This window comes from Sorex fumeus, unplaced genomic scaffold (assembly GCF_029834395.1).
Source record: "Sorex fumeus unplaced genomic scaffold, SorFum_2.1 ptg000042l, whole genome shotgun sequence".
Classification (NCBI taxonomy): Eukaryota; Metazoa; Chordata; class Mammalia; order Eulipotyphla; family Soricidae; genus Sorex; species Sorex fumeus.
The window spans coordinates 7,060,633-7,085,242 of record NW_026606099.1 but is presented as its reverse complement, the minus strand read 5'-3'; the positions used below and the strand labels follow the sequence as shown (position 1 = coordinate 7,085,242).

The 24,610-nt window shown below is 51.7% G+C and overlaps 1 protein-coding gene across 1 annotated transcript; it reads left to right on the top strand.

Annotated features, from left to right (window-relative positions):
* Nucleotides 1–1,072: 1,072 nt before the first annotated feature.
* POU6F1 (POU class 6 homeobox 1) lies at nt 1,073–24,173 on the top strand. Its single transcript, XM_056120229.1, has 10 exons — nt 1,073–1,135; nt 3,405–3,600; nt 13,368–13,489; nt 14,180–14,405; nt 14,927–15,183; nt 15,830–15,958; nt 16,558–16,761; nt 20,313–20,454; nt 21,509–21,677; nt 23,527–24,173. Exons 1-10 carry the CDS (start codon nt 1,088–1,090, stop codon nt 23,870–23,872), a joined length of 1,839 nt encoding a protein of 612 aa, XP_055976204.1. The 5' UTR covers nt 1,073–1,087; the 3' UTR covers nt 23,873–24,173.
* The last annotated feature ends 437 nt before the right edge of the window (nt 24,174–24,610 follow it).

Below are 24,610 nucleotides of genomic sequence, written 5' to 3'. Positions count from 1 at the left end.
CTGCCAGTAGAATCGGGGCTCTGCATTTTCAGTTGCATTTTTAATTCTCCAAATGATGAGGATACACGTAAAAGTTTGAGACGACTGTTTCCATTTAATGTATTCCTGTTTTACCACCTTTTTCAGGCTGGAGCAATAACACAGCGGGTAGGGCGTTTGCCTTGCATGTGACTGACCCGGGTTCGATTCCTCCGCCCCTCTCGGAGAGCCCGGCAAGCTACCTAGATTTTCCTGCCCGCACAGCAGAGCCGGGCAAGCTGCCCATGATGTATTCGATATGCAAAAACAGTAACAACAAGTCTCGTAATGGAGACGTTACTGGTGCCCGCTTGAGCAAATCGATGAACAACGGGAGGACAGTGCTACAGTGCTACCACCTCTTTCAGGAAATCTTAGATTTATCCCTGGAAAAACACTCCGATTCCCAGAGGGTTTCTTTTGGCTTTTTGTGTCACATCCGGCAATGCATAGGGGTTCCTCCTGGCTCTTCACTCAGGAATTAACCCTGGCGGTGCTCAGGGGATCATATGGGATGCTGGGAATCGAACCCAGGTCGGCCTCGTGCAAGGCAAACGCCCTACCCGCTGTGCTATCACTCCAGCCCCCCCCCCCCCCGAGTGTTTCTTACCTGTATTAGAGAGTTGGAGTATCTAGGTAAGAGTCACCTTGGTTTCTTTTTCAAGGTCAAGTCTGACTTTTCTCAAGGCTCCTAACTCTGTGCTCTGGGATTTACTCCTGGTTCTGTGCTCAGGGATCATTCCTGGTGGAGAATCACCTTGGTTTCTGCTGGATCTACTCTCTCCCACTGGACAAGATCTTTCAGGGACAGTGCCTGACCATCTCTTTTCCCTAGTCTCCTGGGTTCCTGTGAAGTTTAGGTGTTCCTAGGCTGATGAGAAACTTTGTAACACTTAATTGTAACACTCTCAGACTCCTGCTTCTTCTACTCTCTCTCCTTTCCAGTCTACTATTGACTTTTGACAGGCAATTGCTTACTGTATCAAGTCAGTCTTCACTCTCCCATCCAATCTTACCCCACAGGATGTGCTAGGTGTGGGCTGGCCCCCACCCACCCTGACCAGAGACCATGGAACCCGGAGCTGGGCCAGAGTCATCTCTGACTGTCAATGAACAGGTATCTTCTGGGGCAGAAAGAGGCGGGACGTGAGGACCATGGAACCAGAGTGTGGACAAGGAGGGAAACTCCCTGCTCCTCCCTATGCCCCACCCCTTTGACTGTTTCTTTGCAAAAGTTTCCAGTCACTTCACCTGCCCAGATGTATTTTCCAGCGAGGGTTTCTCGGGGGCTAAGTTTGTGGATTTCAACTATGACTGAAATGAAAATAAGATGGTAGGGGTTGGAGAGATAGCACAGCGGGTAGGGCGTTTGCCTTGCACGCGGCTGACCCGGGTTCGATTCTCAGCATCCCATATGGTCCCCTGAGCACTGTCAGAAGTAACTCCTGAGTGCAGAGCCAGGATTAACCCCTGTGTATTGCCGGGTGTGACCCAAAAAGAAAAAAGAAAAGAAAAGAAGATGGTAAGGAGATACTCAAAGTGCCGAGCACATGCTTGGCATGCATGACACCTGGGTATCATCCCCAGAAATGCATGGCCGGAACCCCCAAGCACCATTGCGTATGGCACAAAAACAAAAAGTAAAGTTAAAAAAAAAACGGGAGGGGGGGCACATCCGGTGATGCTCAGGGGTTACTTCTGGCTCTGCATTCAGGACTCACTCCTGGTGGGCGCAGGAGACTATATGGCATGCTGGGGATCAAACCTGTGCTGGCCACCTGCAAGGCATACATCTTTATTTACTGTACTCTCTAAACTTTTTAAAGAAAATGAAAATTGAAAGGACTGGATTACATGATTTTCATAGGTTCAGTTCCTGACCCAGTACGGTTCCCCAACACCTCCAAAAGTGACCCCTGATCACTGTACTGGGAGGAGCAATCCAGCACTGTCAGGTGTGGTCCCAACCCCCAAGTGCCTCGAAAACATTGAAATTAAAATCTATAACTATGCAGGACCAGAGAGATAATACAGCAGGTATTGCACATGGCTGGCCTCGGCTTATTCCCGGAACCATATAAGGTCCCCCAAGCACTACCAAGAGTGATCCCTGAGCATCACCTGGTGGGCTCAAGGTATGGGATGGGATGCCGGGGATCGAATCTAGGTGTGGCCACAAACCCCAACCCTTCCTCCCCAGAAAAAAAAGAAAGAAACACAGAAGTACTTACAAATATATATACCCCTACACGAGAAAAGATTTAGATATGATTTAATGTACTTTTTTTACTCCTTGTTTATTTGTGTTATTTCTAATCTTATTTTGTTTTGGTTTTGTGCCATTCCTGGCTATGATCTGAGCTTATTCCCTGCTCTGCACTCAGGAATCACTCCTGGAAGGGCTCTGGGGACCATTTGGGATGCTGGGAATTGAATCAGGGTCGGCCACATGCAAGGCAAATGCCTTACCCTCTGTACTATTGCTCCGGCCTGCCTGGGGCAGAGCTGTGAGTCCCTTACTCTTGGAAGGCCCTAGTGGAAGCCTTTGATTCAGGAGGTACAAAGCCAAGGGTGGTAGGCGGGATAGGGTAGAGACCCCTTGCCCCCTTGCTCCAGGAGGGAGGCCAGGCCCACCCACAGTGCTGGGCATGAAAGCTCCCCTCTGGATAGGAGGCTGCCCAAACAGATGGTACAGGATTATAGGGAGCACAGTACCGATCAGGCAGGTAAGAAGCCCCATCTTCAGCCTTCAGGACTTTGACTTGCAGTGATGGCAGAATCTTTACGGGAGTTTGGAAATGAAGAAATCTGAGGGCTTGGGGATCTAGCTCAGTGGTAGAGCACCTGTTTTGCATGCCTGAGGTCCTAGGTTCCTTCTTTACCATGCAAACAAAAGAGAGTGAGAGACAAGGAACTGTGAGCTTAAAAAGTGACTTAGCATGGAGATGCATGCATTTCCAACCTTTATTTTCAAGGAACATTTCAGCAGTTTCAAGGGAAGTGAAACATTTGCTTCACGACTCAATTCAAGCTATGGCCTCTGTTATTACGTGTCTTAACTGCACTCCAAACTCTAAGCGGCCAACAGAGGGAACCCCAATGTTGAGTCCATCATGAACTGCATCCACAGGGGAAGCAGCTAGGAATGCCCTTTGGTGGTTTGGCCTGTGACTCCTCTTTCCCACTGGCAATAGACCCCTGCGCATTGGGATGTTTCTTCTTCCTCTCAACCCCTTTCCTGGTGTTTGGGGGTGTGCAGCTGCCCAGTGCTGGAGCTCTCATGAGCAAGTGCAGCCCAGGGCCAGGTCTGCGTACTGGAGAGCTCACCCAGGTCGGGCCAGGGCTCTGTCACCTCTGCCTGCAGCATGTCCCTGTGCTCCTTGCAGGTCATCGTCATGTCAGGCCACGAGACCATCCGAGTGCTGGAAGTCGGCGTGGATGCACAGATGCCCACTGATGAGGAGACCCGAGGCCTGGAGGGCACAGCGGCCCCGCCTGCCCAGAGTGGGGGCCCCTCTGGAGCTGGGACAGCTGCCGGGGAAGCTGGGCCTGACAGCACAGACTCCTCCGCAGAGGCAACTGGTACGAGGCCAGTGCCCCGCCTGGCACTGCTTCACCTGACGCTCTTCCTGGGGTGCCCCTGGGCCCAGCACAAGTCCCAGAGGTCTCCGACTTCAGGGTCTTCTTGTCACTATCACGTCCTTGCTCAGCTCTTAGGACCAGCTCCAGTCTCAGTGGCTGATGCTTCAGCTGGTCTGGTGGGGAGAGGGGCAGGGGCAGTGCCTGGCCTCAGGCAGGATGCCCTGAGCTAACTCCAGCTTCAGGCCGCCAGCAGACAGCTCTCAACTTTCTAGACTGGGTTGCTGCCTTTGTTGGTTGGGAGGTCCAGACAGGGCCGTGTTAGAGTACCACCCAGCTTGTTGCTCGGGGCTCACTCCCACAGTGCTCATAGTTGTGGTGTGGAGGATTGAACTGGGGCCTTCGCACGCAGAACACGCACAGCCTGCTGAGCTCTCTCTGGTTCCAAACCAGGGATTTTCAACTTCTTCCATTCCTGACCCTTTCACACCCAAGAAATTATTATGCAGCCCCCCAGGCAAATGGGTATATGAGGTATCACTGTCATCCTGTTGTTCATCGATTTCCTCGAGCAGGTCCCAGTAACGTCTCCTTCTTCCTAGACCTGAGATTTTAGAAAGTGCCATATTCGAGGCTCTTTCAGGGTCAGGAGAATGAGACCCACCATTGTTACTGGTTTTTGACATATTGAATACGCCACGGGGAGTTTGCCAGACTCTGCCGTGTGGGCAGTATACTTTCGGTGACCTGCCAGGTTCTCCAGAATAAGAGCTAGATAATAAGATGTTGCGCGGCCACATTTGCGGACGTGCCCTTCCGGGAGCTGGGTTTTATAGTCTCTGGGTCTTGGCGATTGATGGGATTACACAGCACCGGGGGCAGTTGGTGGGTGTAAAGTCTAGCTACTGGAAGATGGGGGAACTGGGTAGAGGAGGCCCAGTCCCAATCCAAGCAGGCTTGGAGATCTATGCCCCGAGTCCCGCACTCTGCCGGTTCCTCTGCCGGTTTCTTCATGCGTGAGGCTCGTCCAAACATGTGGAGAGTGGTCTTAAGCATGGTTGTGGCTGGAACTGGAGGTCTTCAGCTGCCGAGGCTCTGCTCGGGGTGGGGAGGGAAATATAACAAAAACCAGAGAGATAGTACAAGGGTTAAGAAATTTGCCTTATATGCAGATAATCCTGGTTCAATCCTTGGCACTACATACAGTTCCCTGAGTACCACCAGGAGTGATCTTTCTGAGCACACAGTCAGGAGTGAGCCCTGAGCACTGTCAAGTGTGGCCCAAATCACTCCCCACAATTGGTATATAAATCAACTTTTTACTGACAACTAGTCAGTTTAAAGACAGAAACAAAATCCAGGCAACACTGTGTATGTCCCCCAAGACCTGCCAGGTGTGATCCCTGAGTACAGCCAGCCTTACTTTGTGTCCCGCTGCCCCATATACACACAAAAATAAATAAGCAAAGAATGGTTAGAAGGATAGCCCAATGGGCTGAGCTCAGATCAGTGGATTTAGTGCACACTATGCATGCATGAAACTTGGGTTCGTTCCCTGACAATGGATGTTCTTTCTACCCCACACAGAGTAGAAATTAGTCCCTGGTACCACTGGGTGTGGCCCTCAAACCAAAATAAAGGTAAAAAGTAAAGGTAAAGGCCCTCCCGTTGATCATCTATTTGCTCGAGCGGGCCCAGTAACGTCTCCATTGGAGACTTTGTTGTTACTGTGTTTGGCATATCGAATACTTTTGGTAGCTTGCCGGGCTCTCCGAGAGGGGCGGAGGAATCGAACTCGGGTCGGCCATGTTGGCCGCTTATAAGGCGAACGCCCTACCGCTGTGCTATCGCTCTAACCCAAAGCATAAATAAGTATATGTAGCCACCCACATATTAAGAAGCTAGCACTAGGGGGCTGGAGCAATAGCACCAGCTATTGCTGGTGGTAGGGCGTTTGCCTTGCACACGGCCAACCTGGGTTCGATTCCCAGCATCCCATATGGTCCCCTGAGCACGGCCAGGAGTAATTCCTGAGTACAGAGCCAGGAGTAACCCCTGTGTATCACCAGGTGTGACCCAAAAAGAAAAATAAAGGAAGCTAGCACTAGATTATCAAAAAGATGATGTTGGTGTTCAAAAGACTTAAATGCACGCTTTGCAAGCAAGAAACCTGGATTTAATCCTTGGCACCACATGGTCCCTGAACAATGTGGAGTGTAGCCCAAAATCCAAAATAAAAAAGAAATACAGGGCTGGGGAGATACTACAGTGGGTAACGATCTTGCCTCACACATGCCCAACCCAGGTTTAATCCCCAGCATCCCATACGGCCCCCCAAGTCTCACTACGAGTGATCCCTGAGCACAGAGCCAGGAGTAAACCCCAAGCACTGCCAGGTTGGCCCCAAAACAAGAAACAAACTAAGAAAAGAAGAGACTTCAGGGAGCAGCCAGTCACAGCTCCTTTCTGCAACAGCAAGACTCTTCCTGGACTTTCCTTGCAAATCGGCCTACAGATTCATTTAGAAATGAAGGACCAGGATTATGTTCCCCCCTTCTGAATACAGGAATGATAAGAGACACAAAAGTGTTCCCCTTCCTACTCCTTCTGCTTGGAGACCAGGGCGGGCCGCCATCTATGCTGTGGACCAGCATACCAAGGACTAGGAGAGCAGGCAAAGGACCAAGGAGCTATATTCAACGCCCTTTCCTCCTCTCCATTGTGGGCAAGGGCTTCCTTTTCGGAAAATTTAGGATGTTTGCCAGGTTCTTGCACTGTGCCCCCAATTTCCCTTTTCACCTTTTGATCTGTCCTCCAAATCTTACTTCTTCCATATCTATTAAAGTGCCTTAACTTTGCTCCTTATCCAAGCCTCTCAGGAACTGATCTTGAATTGACACACCAGTGTGAGAGCTTAGTGGTTATCCCCTCCAGGCTGGTGTGCTTAAGCCTCTCAGGAGTCTTCTGTGTAAAGGAATTTTAAACGTTCATCAAGCAGGTCAGGTAACCATTTTTGACAGTGCTTCTGTTGAAACTGCTGGTTTCATCGTGGCCTCAACAGGTCCTTTCTAGATATGCAAGAGTAAGAGTTTTCTCTTCAAACAAAACTAATAAGTAATTCTTTCATCAGGAAACAAAAATAATCTACTGATTTGCCTCACTCTAAATCCAGAGGGTGGGGGGAAAAAAACTCAAAACTCTGACTGTCCACTGACTATCCAGGGCAGGAAGATGGCCCAGTAGACTGGAATGCAAGGTTTGCACGTAGGACCACAGGCTCGATCCCCTGCACAACAGGGTCCTCCAAACACAGAGCCTGGAGTAGCCCCTAGCACTACCGGATGGGCCCAAACACCAAAAAATAAAATAATAACAAAACAATTACCTTTAAGACTTCCCTCCCTATCCCCTTTCTGTCTATCTGGCTCTCTTTCTCTTCTTTTTTTTTTTTTCTCTTTTTGACTTATTAGGTCACACCTGGCTATGCTCAGGGGTCACTCCCAGCTCGGCACTCAGGAATTACTCCTAGCAGGGTTCAGGGGACCATATGGGATGCTGGGGATCAAACCTGTGTCAGCTGCGTGCAAGGCAAACGCCCTGCTTATGGCTTTGGCTCCTCCCTCCTTTTTTCTAAGGCCACACATGTGTGTTTAGGTCTTACTTCTGGCTCTACTCAGGGATCACTCCGTATGTGGTGCCAGGGATCAAAACCAGATGGGCCATGTGCAAAACAAGCGCTTCACCTGCTGTACTTTCTCTCTGGCCCCTATCCAAGCCTTTTCACATGCTTCCGTAGCTCTGGCCATATGAAGGATGACACTTGTCACTTTTGTTTTGGGGGAGGGGATGCTGAGCACATGCTCAACCACTGAGTTACACCCTAAGCCCTACCATGATTTTTCATATGCTCGTTTCCTTGAATAGATTCACACATCTGATTCTGGTTTGGACTGTTACCAAACTGTCTGATTTTTCATTGTCATAATGGTGCTGCTTTGAATATCTTTGTGCAAATGTTGTAAAAAAAATTTTTTTGAGGTATAGTCTATTCAAATTCCTTTGGAAGAGAAATTAGTTGTTTACATAGGAAGACGCCACCTCATGGAAAAATACAGATTTACTGTCTTGAGAGGACAATAGTTGGCTGTAAGGCACCATATCCCTCTTAAGCCAAAAAAAAAAATCTGTGGATAAAGTCAAAATTGTTTTGGTACTATAGAGAAACAAGTAAAGGTAAAGGTAAGGTAAAGGTAAAGGCCCTCCCGTTGTTCGTCGATTTGCTCGAGCGGGCCCAGTAACGTCTCCATTGGAGACTTTGTTGTTACTGTGTCTGGCATATCGAATACTCTCGGTAGCTTGCCGGGCTCTCCGAGAGGGGCGGAGGAATCGAACTCGGGTCGGCCATGTTGGCCGCTTGTAAGGCGAACGCCCTACCACTGTGCTATCGCTCCAGCCCAAAGCATAAATAAGCATATGTAGCCACCCACATATTAAGAAGCTAGCACTAGGGGGCTGGAGCAATAGCACCAGCTATTGCTGTTGGTAGGGCGTTTGCCTTGCACACGGCCAACCTGGGTTCGATTCCCAGCATCCCATATGGTCCTTGAGCACCGCCAGGAGTAATTCCTGAGTACAGAGCCAGGAGTAACCCCTGTGTATCACCAGGTGTGACCCAAAAAGAAAAATAAAGGAAGCTAGCACTAGATTATCAAAAAGATGATGTTGGTGTTCAAAAGATTTAAATGCACGCTTCGCAGCAAGAAACCTGGATTTAATCCTTGGCACCACATGGTCCCTGAACAATGTGGAGTGTAGCCCAAAATCCAAAATAAAAAAGAAATACAGGGCTGGGGAGATACTACAGTGGGTAACGATCTTGCCTCGCACATGCCCAACCCAGGTTTAATCCCCAGCATCCCATACGGTCCCCCAAGTCTCACTACGAGTGATCCCTGAGCACAGAGCCAGGAGTAAACCCCAAGCACTGCCAGGTTGGCCCCAAAACAAGAAACAAACTAAGAAAAGAAGAGACTTCAGGGAGCAGCCAGTCACAGCTCCTTTCTGCAACAGCAAGACTCTTCCTGGACTTTCCTTGCAAATCGGCCTACAGATTCATTTAGAAATGAAGGACCAGGATTATGTTCCCCCCTTCTGAATACAGGAATGATAAGAGACACAAAAGTGTTCCCCTTCCTACTCCTTCTGCTTGGAGACCAGGGCGGGCCGCCATCTATGCTGTGGACCAGCATACCAAGGACTAGGAGAGCAGGCAAAGGACCAAGGAGCTATATTCAACGCCCTTTCCTCCTCTCCATTGTGGGCAAGGGCTTCCTTTTCGGAAAATTTAGGATGTTTGCCAGGTTCTTGCACTGTGCCCCCAATTTCCCTTTTCACCTTTTGATCTGTCCTCCAAATCTTACTTCTTCCATATCTATTAAAGTGCCTTAACTTTGCTCCTTATCCAAGCCTCTCAGGAACTGATCTTGAATTGACACACCAGTGTGAGAGCTTAGTGGTTATCCCCTCCAGGCTGGTGTGCTTAAGCCTCTCAGGAGTCTTCTGTGTAAAGGAATTTTAAACGTTCATCAAGCAGGTCAGGTAACCATTTTTGACAGTGCTTCTGTTGAAACTGCCGGTTTCATCGTGGCCTCAACAGGTCCTTTCTAGATATGCAAGAGTAAGAGTTTCCTCTTCAAACAAAACTAATAAGTAATTCTTTCATCAGGAAACAAAAATAATCTACTGATTTGCCTCACTCTAAATCCAGAGGGTGGGGGGAAAAAAACTCAAAACTCTGACTGTCCACTGACTATCCAGGGCAGGAAGATGGCCCAGTAGACTGGAATGCAAGGTTTGCACGTAGTACCACAGGCTCGATCCCCTGCACAACAAGGTCCTCCAAACACAGAGCTTGGAGTAGCCCCTAGCACTACCGGATGGGCCCAAACACCAAAAAATAAAATAATAACAAAACAATTACCTTTAAGACTTCCCTCCCTATCCCCTTTCTGTCTATCTGGCTCTCTTTCTCTTCTTTTTTTTTTTTTCTCTTTTTGACTTATTAGGTCACACCTGGCTATGCTCAGGGGTCACTCCCAGCTCGGCACTCAGGAATTACTCCTAGCAGGGTTCAGGGGACCATATGGGATGCTGGGGATCAAACCTGTGTCAGCTGCGTGCAAGGCAAACGCCCTGCTTATGGCTTTGGCTCCTCCCTCCTTTTTTCTAAGGCCACACATGTGTGTTTAGGTCTTACTTCTGGCTCTACTCAGGGATCACTCCGTATGTGGTGCCAGGGATCAAAACCAGATGGGCCATGTGCAAAACAAGCGCTTCACCTGCTGTACTTTCTCTCTGGCCCCTATCCAAGCCTTTTCACATGCTTCCGTAGCTCTGGCCATATGAAGGATGACACTTGTCACTTTTGTTTTGGGGGAGGGGATGCTGAGCACATGCTCAACCACTGAGTTACACCCTAAGCCCTACCATGATTTTTCATATGCTCGTTTCCTTGAATAGATTCACACATCTGATTCTGGTTTGGACTGTTACCAAACTGTCTGATTTTTCATTGTCATAATGGTGCTGCTTTGAATATCTTTGTGCAAATGTTGTAAAAAAAATTTTTTTGAGGTATAGTCTATTCAAATTCCTTTGGAAGAGAAATTAGTTGTTTACATAGGAAGACGCCACCTCATCGAAAAATACAGATTTACTGTCTTGAGAGGACAATAGTTGGCTGTAAGGCACCATATCCCTCTTAAGCCAAAAAAAAAAAAAATCTGTGGATAAAGTCAAAATTGTTTTGGTACTATAGAGAAACAAGTAAATTGATAATAATTCCACAAATTTAAGTATCCCCCCACACCTCCATTTGGTTTTGTTCAGGGGAACATATGGTACTGGGGATTGAACCCAAGTCCCCTACATGCAAAGCATGCCCTGAGTCCTTCTAGCCCTAAATTAATCAATTTTAAGCAGTCTTAAGCAGTTTAGCAGAAAGCAACCAATGCCCTTAATGTTTGGGCTGAGTGATAGCACAGCGGGTAGGGCATTTGCCTTGCACGCAGCCAACCCAGTTTCGATTCTTCTGTCCCTTTTGGAGAGTTCAGCAAGCTACCTAGAGTATCCTGCTCCCACAGCAGAGCCTGGCAAGCTCCCCGTGACGTATTCGATATGCAATAACAAACAAGCCTCACAATGGAGACATTACTGGTGCCCGCTTGAGCAAATTTATGGACAACGGGAGGACAGTGCTACGGTGCTACAGTGCCCTTAATGTTTGAAATATCCTAATGATTATTTCTTTTGATGGCAAGATTTTTGTTTTGTCTTTTTCTTTGTTTTGTTTTGGGAGCACATGGCAGTGTGAAGGGCTTACTCCTTGCTCTGTGTTCAAGGGTCACTCCAGTAGAGCCTGGGTTGGCTGCACCCGAGGCAAGCGTCCTCCTCCTCGCTGGCCTAGCTCTCTGGCCCCATATGGCAGTTTCATCATTCTGGTCGATCACATTTCTGCTTTTATTTCTCCTTTATAAACTCCATTGCACTTTTTCCCAAGAGGAACATCTTAAATTTTGTCCATTTGTCTTCCCTGATTTCTCCCCAAGGCTTAAATTTCCCTCCACAGTAGAGATAAAACTGCCATTTCCTTTTCTTTAAGTATCTTGTGAAGTCTGGATTGTTGTTTGCTCATCTTTGAGTTCCTTTAAATACTCTGAATTCTGTTATGCATTGTTGTGGGCAATATAGTGCTGTGTTAGGATGGTAGCTTTCTAGGTTGAAAGCCTGTGCGGGGGCAGGGAAAATGACTCAAATGTCAAAGTGTGTTCCTTGCAGGCAGGAACCCTGGTTCCACCCTGCACCTAGATAAGGACCTGAAAATTGATGTCTAGTCAATATTAAGAAGTCAGTAATCAGGTCTACTACCTTTCAGCCAGTACCAAGACTCCTATTAATGTCTCACCACATATTAAATAGTATTTATTCTGGGCCCCAGAGATAATTCAGAGGGGTGAGCATGTACTTTAAATGTGTGAGACCAGGTTCGATACCTGGTACCACATGGACCCCTAAACACTGCGAGGACTGACCCCAGCACAGAGCTGGGAGTAACCGTCAAGCACCATTGTGTGTGCCCTAAACCTCACTCCTAAGCCCCCCAAATAGTAATTGTCCTGTTTGTTTTGTTTTTGCTTTTGGGGTCACACCCAGCGATGCTCAGGGGTTACTCCTGGCTCCGTGCTCAGGAATTACTCCTGGCGGTGCTTGGGGGACCATACGAGATGCTGGGGATCGAACCTGGGTTGGCTACGTGCAAGGCAAACGCCCTCCCCGCTGTGCTATCACTCCGGCCCCCGTAATTGTCCTCTTTGATGTGTGATTTTTGAAAAAGTTTCCTGGTAGGGGTCCCAAACACCCGAATAGGAAGAAAAAGCTACTCCTGGGCAAAGCTCTCTGGCTCCCCGGAAGTTCCTTCTAGTGGAAGGTGCCTTCAAGATTTTCACCATCAGGGACCATTAGAGATAAGTAGCCTGTGGCAGTGAACTGAGCACAAGGTGCAAAGTGCATGACACAACAGGCAAAGTGTGTGCTTTACGTGGGGGAGAACCAGGTTCAGTTCCCGGCACCACATGGTCCACCAAGCGCCCCCAAAAGCAAAACGTCAAGCAGAGTCAGGAGTTGCCCACAAGTATGGTCAGGTGTGAGCCCCAAATAAATAAAAACAAGCCTGGTCTGGGATCCTGAATGAGGAAGAACACACCCAGTTTCCAGGGGCTGGCTCTTCTGGGACTTCCCCTGCCGAAACCCTCTTCCCTTCCCCCAGACCAACATCCACACCCAGAAACTACCTTGAAGAAGGGATGAACATCAGCCCAGAAAAGCAGTTCTCATTGGATCCAGCATTTCTGTTCCTACCGCATGCTCTTTGGGGTTATGAGAGGTTAGAATGTCCTTTAGAGCTATAAGACAGATGCCCTTGGGGCCAGAATGACCGAACACCAGATGGGCTTTGCTTTCCTGTGACCGACCCAGCAGGTTCCATTCCTGGTACCACCTTTTTTTTGTTTTTTTTTAAATTTTTATTAGTGAAACACCATGAGGTACAGTTGTAGACTTACAAATTTTTGTGCTTGGGTTTCAGTAACACAATGATTGAGTACCCATCCCTCCACCAGTGCCCATTTTCCACCACCACGGATCCCAGTATCCCTCCCGCCTCCCATCCTCCCCATCCCACCCTGCCTCTGTGGCAGGGCATTCCCTTTTGTTCTCTCTCCTTTTGGGTGTTCTGGTTTACAAAAGAGGCATTGAGTGGCAATCCTGTTGGTCTATCGTCTACATTCAGCATGCTTCTCCCATCCTGAGAGGATCCTCCCAACCCTGGTACCACCTTTGGTCCCCTGAGCCTGCCAGGAGTGATCCCTGAGCACAGAGCCAGGAGTAAGCCCTGAACACTGATGGGTGTGGTCCCAAAACCAAAAAAGAAGAGGACGACAGATACCCAGCGATGCTTAGGCCTGTGTAGGCTTCGTCTGGATGTGGGAGGAGGGTGGTCTGCCCTCCTGGTCTGGCTCAGGGCTCTGCAGCCACCATCTCACTCACTGGCATCTGAGAAGCCAGCGATGGGCTCAGGGTGATTATGCAGATAAACACTATGTGGGCCCAAGAGCTGTCTCCTCAGGCTGTGGGTGCCCTCTCCCCCCTCCCCACTCCACCCACCATTACCCTGGGCTCACTCCATGTCCCCTTTTTCTTCCTGTCACATGAAGTGAAGTCTCTCCCAGGGATCCCTCCCGGCCCGGCCCCTGCGGTTGCCACCTTCAGCCAAGCCCCAAGCCAGCCTCAAGCGCCGCAGACCCTGACGCCATTGGCTGTCCAAGCTGCCCCCCAGGTAAGGGCTGCCCAGGGAAGCCGGTGGGGGGTGCTTGCAAGTGGGTGGGTGGGGGGGGGGGACTGCCCATGGGATTCGAGGGCTTCAGGAGCAGTCGGCAGGGAAGGGGCTCCAGTTGGCAGTTGGAGTGAGGGACTCTCCAAGCAGGCACCCCTGCCCTCCCCCCCCCCCCCCCCCCCCCCCCCGCCTAGATCAGATCTGCTCCAAAAAGCAAGTATGCACTGATCAGATCATCTAGGAAGGATCTAGAAGGTGACCTCCCCAGTCCTCTCAGGGCTGTTTATCCAAGGCTAAGAGTGTTGCCCTTATCTGCCCTTCACCTGCCTGGGTCTGCTCTGCCTTCTAGAAGGCTGACAAGACACCCCCGGGCAGGGAGAGTCCCTGTGACCTTGCAGGACCCACAGAGCCCTGGGGCTTCCCTGAGTCCTTGTTTCCTGGGCCCCACTCTCAGGGCCAGTGGGCAGGGCCAGGCCCCAGTCCCTATCTGGGCAGGATAGTCAGGCCCAGCCCACTGCCCCCCACCCCGCAGGGCTGGGCTGATCTCTCCCCACCCTCCAGCGACCTTGCCCCATTTGCCGCCCTCAGAATGCTTTGTTTATGCTCAAAACTGGGCCCGAGAGACCCAGAGTTTGTCACTGTTGATTTTTTTTATTTTTTCTTTTCTTTTTGAAATCTTGTTTGCTTTTGCAGGTCTTGACTCAGGAAAACTTAGCCACAGTTCTGACAGGAGTTATGGTTCCAGCAGGGGCAGTTACTCAACCTCTTCTTATCCCCATCAGTATTGCAGGTCAAGTGGCTGGCCAGCAGGGGCTGGCCGTGTGGACAATTCCTACAGCAACCGTGGCCGCCCTCCCGGGACTGACCGCAGCTTCTCCCCCGGGGGGAATTTTCAAGCCACCCTTAGCCGGTCTCCAAGGTAACAGCAACTCTCCCCAGGACGGCACCAGCCCCCACCACCCTCCACCACGTCCCTGCACACGGGCTAGCCACGTTGGACTCAGAACCAGCTGCCCCAGCCCCCCGGAGTCGGGACCCAGGGTCCCCCGCACTCAGACAGACACAGAGCCGCTGCGTCACCTCGGACTCTAGGCCACGACCCCCTGCTGGCCCCGCAGGCCTCTGTGACTTCTGAGACTGTCTGGGACTCCCCTCATCCCCCCTGCCCCCAAGCCAGCATCCAGCCCCTGCCCAGCCTCCTGAGAAGGACTGCAAGAAGAGCGACTCCCGGCACTGCACCCACTGCACCGACGCCGCGCTCCAGGCCCAAGGGAGGGGGGATGAGAGATTTGGCGCCACGTGCCTGCGAGGATGAAGGGAACCACGGCTGCCCGGCCCCTGCCCCCGGCTCCCCCTCAGTCTCCGCCAGATCCCTTGGGATTGGAGCCTCTGGGGCCGCGGCTCGGCCTTGAGCATCTCTGTCTCTGCCTTGCTCTGCAGCAGCTGCTGTGCTGAACGCCGCCCTGCCGGCCTCCGGGCCTGCCACCCCAGCACTGCAGGCCTCCTCGCCCGCCCCGGCCCGGGCAGCAGCCCAGCCCCAGACGCTGTTCCAGACCCAGCCGCTGCTGCAGACGGCGCCTGCCATTCTCCCACAGCCCACCGCTGCCGCCGCCGCGACCGCCCCCACCCCCAAGCCAGTGGACGCCCCCCCACAGATCACCGTCCAGCCTGCAGGCTTCGCGTTTAGCCCGGGAATTGTAAGCTGCTGGGCTCACCCAGGGCTCACCAGGGAAGGACTGGACCTCAGGCCGAGGGTGGAACTGACCCTTCTTCCCGGGAGGAAGGAAGTAGAGGGACCCGCTCCCGGAGGCGGCTCTTGGCCCACCGGTCAGTGGAGACCGGCTCCCTCTGAGGTCTTCTTGCCGCTTGCCAGCCCGGACAAGAACAGGCAACCTCCCCCCCAGGGCTGGGGCCAGTTCAACACGTCAAAAGCGCTGGACCAGCCGTGGAGGGTGGGATGACACCTAGGATGGCACGCTTGGGAGCTGTCACTAACGTGCAGCTTAAGACGCCCTGTCCAGCCGGTGCCTGCCCAGGGCAGCCCCTGGCCTGGCCGTGGGGTGGTGGGCTGGGACTAGAATCACTTTAGCCTCTTGTTTGGCCCCAGGCTTGGTTTGAAAGATGCACCAGAGTCATTTTCCCATCACTGTGGTCCCACCCTCCCTGCTGACCCCTGAGGGTCCTCGCCCAGAACCAAGCTCAGCAGGTGGGCCCGTGGCCAGGCACAGCCACCCTCATGCCCACCCGAGTCCTTGTATTCCTCCCCCTGGCCCTCAACCTCTTCCTCTGCTTGGGCTCTCACCTGCCTCTGGGCCCTGAGCATGGCTCTTCCTCTGCCCGCAGATCAGTGCTGCTTCCCTCGGGGGCCAGACCCAGATCCTGGGCTCCCTCACCACCACTCCGGTCATTGCCAATGCCATCCCCAGCATGCCCGGGATCAGCAGCCAGATCCTCACCAACGCTCAGGGACAGGCAAGTGGTTCCCGGGGTTGGGCTAAGGGCGGCGGGTGGAGAGAAGCATGCAGGAGGTCCGAGACACTCACTCGGTGCGTCCTGCTGATGCCCAGGGTGCAGTGGCCTCCCTGGCCTCGAGGTGCTCTTGCTGCCGAGGGAGTTTCATTGGCAGGACAGCAGGCTCTGCTGGGTTCACATTTTCACAGGTGAACCCAGCACCCCGGAGGCACACAGCTCTTTCCCAGAGGCTGCTGATGGTGGTGGGGATGATATCGGGTGCCAGAGATTGAACTGGGTCAGCTGTGTGCAAGGCAAGCTCACTTACCGTACTATCTCTCTGGCTCCCCCCGGAAGACTTGACTTGCCACTCTGCAGTGGACAAGGCTAAGGGTCAGAAAGATGACAGCACATATCTGAAAGGTGCCAGAACTCAGGTGTGGGCCCCGGGGAGCAACAGAGCTGGACCTGGTCCACGGCAATGACTAAAGGAAGCAGCCCTGGGGGGCCTGTCCTTCCCTTCCTCCCCGAGGAAACTCTGTCAGGTCCAAGCAGGGGTGTGGGCAGCGGTGGAGGGGGCCACCGCCCTCACACCGGATCCCTGCCCTGTCTCCTCCCAGGTCATTGGAACCCTGCCCTGGGTCGTGAACTCAGCCAGTGTGGCGGCCCCCGCACCAGCCCCGAGCCTGCAGGTCCAGGCTGTGACCCCTCAGCTGTTGCTGAATGCCCAGGGCCAGGTGATTGCCACCCTGGCCAGCAGTCCCCTGCCTCCACCTGTGGCTGTCCGGAAACCAAGCACACCTGAGTCCCCTGCCAAGAGTGAGGTACAAGGGCTGGGTGCGGGCCGGTGTCCCTCCATGGTGTTTGATTTCCTGGGAGAATAGGCGGCTCCCCCTAAGATCCTGCTAGACTACCAGACTACTAGCAGGCCCCTGTGGGTCTCTGCTCTGTGCCAGAGAAACAGCCCCTACCTGTGTTTGGGGGGTTGGGTAGACTGGCTACCCAACCCCCCAAACACATGTGACACGTCCCTCAGAGCCAATGCCCTTCCCAGGGGACTGGGAGGAGAGGTCCTGGGAACACAGCCAATGAGCTCTGCTGGACTCACTTCCAGGAGAGCCAAGAAGTCTGGGTCGGCCCCCGTCCTCCATCCAGGCCTCCACGCCCACCGAGTCTTTGACTATCCGTTATTTGTTGGTTCTAGGGACCGTTTTTGTGTCTACTGTATAGACATAGAGACATAGAGCTGAATAAGACATCCTGTCTGGGAGAAGCAACCACCGCAAGACGCACTCAGGGAGGGACCCAGAGAAGGAGGTGTTGACAGACGGGGGTGTTCGGCAGGGGATAGTGAACTTGGCTAAAGTGTTGGCTGGAGTGGACAGTATTAGGCCTTTAAGGAATCTCAGGGCAGCAGGAAGACAGCCCACAGGGCTAGTGGGCATGCTTGCAAGCACTGAGTCCCCTGTATCCCCCGAGCCCCCTGGGCCTGAGCAGCACTACACTGAGCAGTCCAGCCTGGGTGGCAGAGTATTGCTGGGAGTGACTCCTGGGCCCCCTGAGCACCCGTTGCTGGATCCCCTGCACCCCCCAAAAAATGATAAGAAACACAGAAACCCGATCAAGGGGTAGAGTGCATGATTTCCATGCATGCGGTCAGTCTGAGCCCAGTACATTAGACTCCCTTGAGCACTGGATGTAACCCTTAAAAGCCCCAAGCCAGCATTCCTAGGGAGGCTTCTAAAAAGAAAAAAAGGAAAGAAGACAGAAGTGTCCGAGCAGATAGAGATTCTGAAATTTGAGTGTCCCTTGGAACCAACTGGAGCACTTTTTTTGTCTGGGTATTTTTTTTGGAGGGGGGGAGCGGGATTCGGGAGGCATACCTGTGGTGCTCAGGGATCACTCCTGACTCTGCTCAGGGGTCCAAAGGGTGCCAGTTATTGAAAACCCTGTAAGGCATCTGACCTGCTTTATTCTCTGTCCCCTGGTCAGCTTTATGAAACCAGTTCTCAGTCCTGGTGATTTCATAGATCTGCATTGGGCTAAAAAATGCACATTTTGGGGGGCTGGAGAGATAGCACAGTGGGTAGGGCGTTTGCCTTGCACTCGGCTGACGCAGGTTCGATTCCAAGCATCCCATAGGGTCCCCTGAGCACCGCCAGGAGTAACTCCTGAGTTCCAGCCCCTGTTCATCGCCGGGTGTGACCCAAAAAGCAAAACAGCAACAAAAAGCATCTTTTCAGAAAAAGTTTCCAGGTGATGCTGAGACCCACAGTTCTCAAATGTGGTGTGTTACTTCTCAGCTTTGTGAGTAATCACTGAGCCTTTTCCGGGGTGGTGGGGGGAGGGAATTAGGAGGCCAGAAAGATAGTACAAGGGTTAAGGTGTTTGACTGTCTTACATGCAGCAACACAGATTTGACCCTTGGCACTGTATACGCCAGGCCCCCGTAACACCACTGGAAGCAACCCTGAGCACAGAGCCAGGAGTAATGCCAGAGCACTGCTGGATGTGGTCCCACTCCTTCCACCCCTTCCCGCCCAAAGTGGCAGTTAGAAGGTTATTAATGTTTTTTTTTCCTTTTCGGTCACACCTGGCAATGCTCAGGGGTGACTCCTGGCTCTGCACTCGGGAGTTACTCCTGGCGGTGCTCAGGGGACCATATGGGATGTTGGGAATCGAACCCGGTCAGCTGTGCTATTGTTCCAGCCCCTAGAAGCTTATGAATGTTTAAGGAGTTGTTGCTCAGAAGACAGTCAGGCTCTAGTGTAGCAAAAACAGTTTTCACTGTTGTCACTGTGGGAAATACAGAAGGGATGTTGTGGAACAACCAACACAAGAATCTCTTCTAATTTCACCTCTAGAGAGGACTTTGACTGCTTGCTTTATATTCAAGCAAATTTTCTTTTCCTGGATACTCACAGGATTTGTTCGTTTGGCTTTCAGGGCTATACTCAGGAGAACGCAGGGACCACACCTGGCTCTGTACTATGGGGTTGCTCCCACAGGTGCTTGGGGGACCATGTGATGTTGGGGATCAAACCCGGGCCAGAATGATAGTATAGCAAGTACGGCACTCACCTTACATGTGGCCAACCTGGGTTATTTTCTGGTTCCCCATAAGGTCTCCCTAGCACCGCTAGAAGTAATTCCTGAGTGTAGAGCCAGGACTAACCCCTGAGTGGGTTTTGGGGTGTGGCCCCAAAACAAACGAACAAAAATATTTGGGAGAGGGGCCGGAGAAATAGTACAGCAGTTCAGGCACTTGCCTTGTACACAGAAGATGCTGGCTCAATCCCTGGCACCCTGTATGGTCCCCTGAGTCTTGCCAGGAGTGATCCCCGAGCAAAGTTGGGTGTGGCCTCAGAACAAGAGAAAAATGAAAATAATAAGATAACAACCAAAAAATATATTTAGGGGAAGAGTCACCCCTTTGGACCTGGTGATGCTTGGGAATTACGTGGTGGTAGGGATGAAACCTGGGGCTCCAACCCTTTGAGACATTGCCATGGCCTTGCTGAGCAGTCTAACTTGGAGCTCTTTGCATCTTAGTTATACGAAAATAATCCTAGTTCTGGAGCTGGAGTGATAGCACAATGGGTAGGGCATTTGCCTTGCATGCAGCCAACATGGCCGACCCTGGTTCGATTCCCAGCATCCCATATAGTCCCCTGATCACCGCCAGGAGTAATTCCTGAGTGCATGAGCCAGGAGTAACCCCTGAGCATCGCCGGGTATGATGCAAGAAAAAAAAATAATTCTAGTTCTACTGAGTGACCATACCATATTATTGCAGGGAGGGTTCCAGAATCATTTGACAGTTCCCTATTAAAGAACATTTTGGGCCCAGGGAGCTCTAGAATCTCTAGAGGGCAGAGATTTGAGAGAAATTATCTCAAGTATCTCTGTTGGCACTTTGAAAGTACAAACTTTCCTGAGCCTCTGGCCTGCCAGTGTCCCAGGAGGCCATGGTGGGATAGATTGTCGTATTTCTATGAAGGTCATTACCATTGGGTGGGTGATAAAATATTAACTAGTTTTTCTTTGTGGTTGGGTATAGAGCGGTATGTGATGGGTGAGTGATGTTTTCCTGTCTACTTTTTGAGTTTTAGATTCTTTTTGGGGTGGGGCACACTTGACAGTGCTTGGGTGCTTCTCCTAGCTCTGAGCTTGGGGGATACCCTGGAGACGCTCAGGGGATTATGCTGTGCTGGGCATCAAGCTGGGCTTGGCACCATGCAAGGCAAATACCTTAACCCCTGCATTATCTCTCTGGCCCTTCGTGCTCACTCTTGCCCTGCCTCTAGCCCTTCCAGACACTAACCCACAAGTTGGGCGAGTGAGCTGCAGGGATTTGCTGGCTTTCTTTCCACAGGTGCAGCCCATCCAGCCCACACCAGCCGTTCCCCAGCCTGCTGTGGTCATTGCCAGCCCAGCCCCAGCACCCAAGCCATCTGCCTCTACTCCCATCCCAATCACCTGCTCAGAGACCCCTACAGTCAGCCAGTTGGTGTCCAGTAAGTTGCTCATGGAACAAGTTGTACAGAAAGGTCAGACTCTAATTAGAATACCCCAACTTCTTGAGACACTGCGCTCCTTAACCCTGTGGAGACAAAAGGGAAGGGCTGAGACCCCGGGCTTTCCTTTCTTAGTCTCTTCCTATTGGGCTGATTCTGATCGTAGTGATTCACAGTCAAGGCTGCCTGTCCAGCTGTTTTCTAAGAATCCTTGGCATGCACTGCCTCTTCTGTGGTCCATCATGGAGTATCTGAGGAATGTGGATGGCTGACGGGCGTGCTTGGGATCAGCAATAAGGATAATGGGGGAGAAAGTGCTGAAAGAACATGAAAAGAACATGAGTCCTTGGGGTTAGAGAGCCAGTATAGCAGGAAGGGGCCTTGCCTTGCACCTGGCCTACTCAGGTTCAATCCCTGGTATTCTGTATGGTCCTCCAAACCCTGCCATGGGTGATCCTTGAGCGCAGAGCCAGGAGTCAGCCCTGAGCACTGCCAGGAGTGGCCAAAAGGGAAGAGAGAGGTGGTGGTGGAGGAGGAGGGGAGAAAAAAATAAAAGAAAGGAAAAGGAAAGGAAAGGAAAAAGGAAAGGAAAGGAAAGGGAAGAGGAGAAAAGAAAAAGGTCCTTCCTCCTAGGCCGGAGCGATAGTATAGTGGGTAGGGCATTTGCTTTGCGTGACTGACCTGGGTCCTATCCTTGGAACTCTGAGCACCGCCAGGAGTAAGTCTTGAGTGTAGAACCAGGAATAACCTCTGAGTATCACTGGTTGGGACCCTAGAAGCCCCTTTCACCCCCCCCCCCAAAAAAAAGAAAGACAGAAAGACAGAAAGAGAAAGTAAAAAAGAAAGAAAAGAAAATAGTCCTTCCTCCAGATGTTGGTCCAGGTCCCTTCCCCCAAGTCTTGAGGGAGATGGGGTGATGAGGGTCTCAAGGATTTACAGGCCTTTGGTGACAGTCTTTATCCCTCTGTACTGCAGCAGGCCAGGCCAGTAGCTAGCTAGACTGTGATGATTCTCTGTTTTATACACTCACCCCTGATCCCTTCTTTTGACCTAGAGCCACATACCCCAAGTCTGGATGAGGATGGGATCAATTTAGAAGAGATCCGGGAGTTTGCCAAAAACTTTAAGATCCGGAGACTCTCCCTGGGCCTCACACAGACCCAGGTGGGCCAGGCTCTGACAGCCACGGAAGGCCCAGCTTACAGCCAGTCGGCCATCTGCAGGTGAGTGAGACTGACTGCCCTGGACCAGGGCAGGTCTACTCAGGTACCCGCGATCCTCACGGGGACACACATAAGCAGCCTCTATCATATTCATCTTGGATCAAGGTAAACCCCAAGGCAAGAGTTTGCAAAGACTGATCCAATTCTTCTGAAGTTTATCTTCCAATCCTGAACATTCTCTGACTTTGTGAGGAGGGTTTCTTTATTTTTGTTTGTTTGTTTGTTTTTATTAGTGAAACACCATGAGGTACAGTTGTAGACTTACACATTTTTGTGCTTGGTTTCAATTGTACAATGATCAAACACTCATCCCTCCACCAGTGCCCATTTTCCACCACCACAGGTCCCAGTATCCCTCCTACCCCCCAGCCCCCCATCCCACTCTGCCTCTGGCAGGGCATATCCTTTTGTTCTCGCTCTCCTTTTGGGTGTGTGGTTTGCAAAAGAGGCATTGAGTGGCAGTCATGTTCGGTCTATAGTCTACTTTCAGCATGCTTCTCCCATCCTGGGAGGATCCTCCCAACACCCTTTATTTGGTGTTCCCTTCTCTATCTGAGCTCCCTTTTCCCCTAGCATGTGTGGCTGGCCTCCAAGCCATGGAGCAGAATTCCTGGTACTAATCTCGGCCATTCTTGGGTGTTAGTCTCCTATTTTGTTACTTTATGTGCCCCAGATGAATGCAATCTTTCTATGTCTATAGAGGAGGGTTTCTTAAGCCCCAGTTCATTCAGGTGTCCTAGGAAGAAAGTAAAACAGCTTTTGGGGGCTTCGGTTGCTTCAGCCTCTGATCTTGCCACTCTGTGTTGAGCTCATCCTCACTTATGAGGCCGAACTCTGGGGATGGATCTGGGATGTGGTTCACAGAGGTGGAGCACCGCCTTGCATATGTGAGGTCTGGGTTTGGTTCCCCAACGCTACCTGGGCCCTGAGCAATGCCAGGAAGGCTCTTTTCTACCCTCCCACCCCTGCCAGAGAGAAAGCCACAGAGCTGCCCTTTCTGTGTGCAGTGCACAGACCTGGTATGGGGGCAGTGTCAGAGCAGGGGCGGGCAGAGGCCTTCCCACAACAGTACGTGTATGACGGGCTGAAGGCCTTCGTGCCCTGCGACCTCTGACAGTTAGACTAGTGATCAGGAGGGTGCCAGGCCAGACTGGGAATTTCTTTCTTTTTTTTTTTCTTCATATGGAAAAGAATTTTATTAGAGTTTATATTTTTACCCCTACTTCTACACTAGCACTGGTTCTTTTACTCTTTTTTATTTATTTATTTTTTAAATTTTTATTAGTGAGACACCATGAGGTACAGTTGCAGACTTACAAGTTTTTGTGCTTGGGTTTCAATCATACAATGATCGAGTACCCATCCCTCCACCAGTGCCCATTGCCCACCACCACGGATCCCAGTATCCACACCCAATAAGAGAGAGAGAACAAAAGGGAATGCCCTGCCCCAGAGGCAGGGTGGGATGGGGAGGATGGGGGGTGGGAGGGTTACAGACTGGGAATTTCTTGGGCACCTGCGGCTCAGGCAGAAAGAGGAACCCGCTTTGGTGATGTGGCTGTGAGGGTGCAGCTGGGGGGTGGCACTTGTCCTGGTGAGTCCCCAAAGACCTCCCTCACCTCACTGGCACGTGACAGCTCTGGATGACTGTCCACTCCCCTGCCGCCATGGGAATGGTGTCTATGATGACCTGGGATATGGGACCACCCGCAGGTCTGGGTTGGTGGCGTCTGGGGCGTGTTGATGGAGGAGTGGGGTTCAGTCCCGGCACTCCCCGTCAGCTCTGTAAAACAAAATCAAAAAGACATTTTTTTTTCACTGACCCTTCCTGGGCCGGGCCTCCCTCCAGGTTCGAGAAGCTGGACATCACGCCCAAGAGTGCTCAGAAACTGAAGCCCGTGCTGGAGAAGTGGCTCAACGAAGCAGAACTCCGGAACCAGGAAGGGCAGCAGAACCTGATGGAGTTTGTGGGTGGGGAGCCCTCCAAAAAACGCAAGCGCCGCACCTCCTTCACCCCGCAGGCCATCGAGGCGCTCAACGCCTACTTTGAGAAGAACCCGCTGCCCACTGGCCAGGAGATCACCGAGATCGCGAAGGAGCTCAACTATGACCGGGAGGTGGTGCGGGTCTGGTTCTGCAACCGGCGCCAGACGCTCAAGAACACCAGCAAGCTGAACGTCTTCCAGATCCCTTAGGGCGCCCCCAGCCTCGGATTCCAGCACTTTCTCCTTTCCCCTGGGTACAGACAGGTGACAGCGCTTGTCCCGGGTCCTAGGGCTCCACTGTGTGCATGTGCTGTCAGCTGCTCCCTCCCCTCCCCCACCAGAGCCCCAGGTTCAGGGCGGGTCCCTCTGAGGGAGGGGATTGTGGTGTTCCTTGAAGAAGCACTTTGCTAACTTGGGTTTGAAGGGTGAATTCTGGTGGGGAACCGGAAGTGCCCCATCTTGGGGGCAGGATTGCAGCAGCCCCTAAAGGACCAGTGACCGTTAGTTCTAATTTTGATTTTTGTTGTTGTTCTTTTTGGGTCAGACCTGGCGATGCTCAGGGGTTACCACTCCTGGCTCTGCACTCAGGAATCATTCCTGGTGGTGCTCAGGGGACCATATGGGATGCTGGGAATTGAACCCGGGTCAGCTGCGTGCAAGGCAAACGCCCTACCCGCTGTGCTATCTCTCCAGCCCCTAGTTCTAATTTTGAGTGGGGTTCTCTTTCTACCCCCTTTCTCTTTGCTCCTCTGTGTGTGGGGGCGCGTTGGGGGTTGGGGACAGACAGTCAATCCTCTGAGAGGACCCAAGGGGCACAGTTGAGAAAAGTGTCTGGACTGCAGGAAGGAAGGTTCCCAGAGCCCGAGGCCTCTGACCTGTCCCACTGCCCCCTGGTTGGAGGTGGGTACACGCAGTTCCTAGCAGAAGCTTTTCTTTGATAATCTGTGT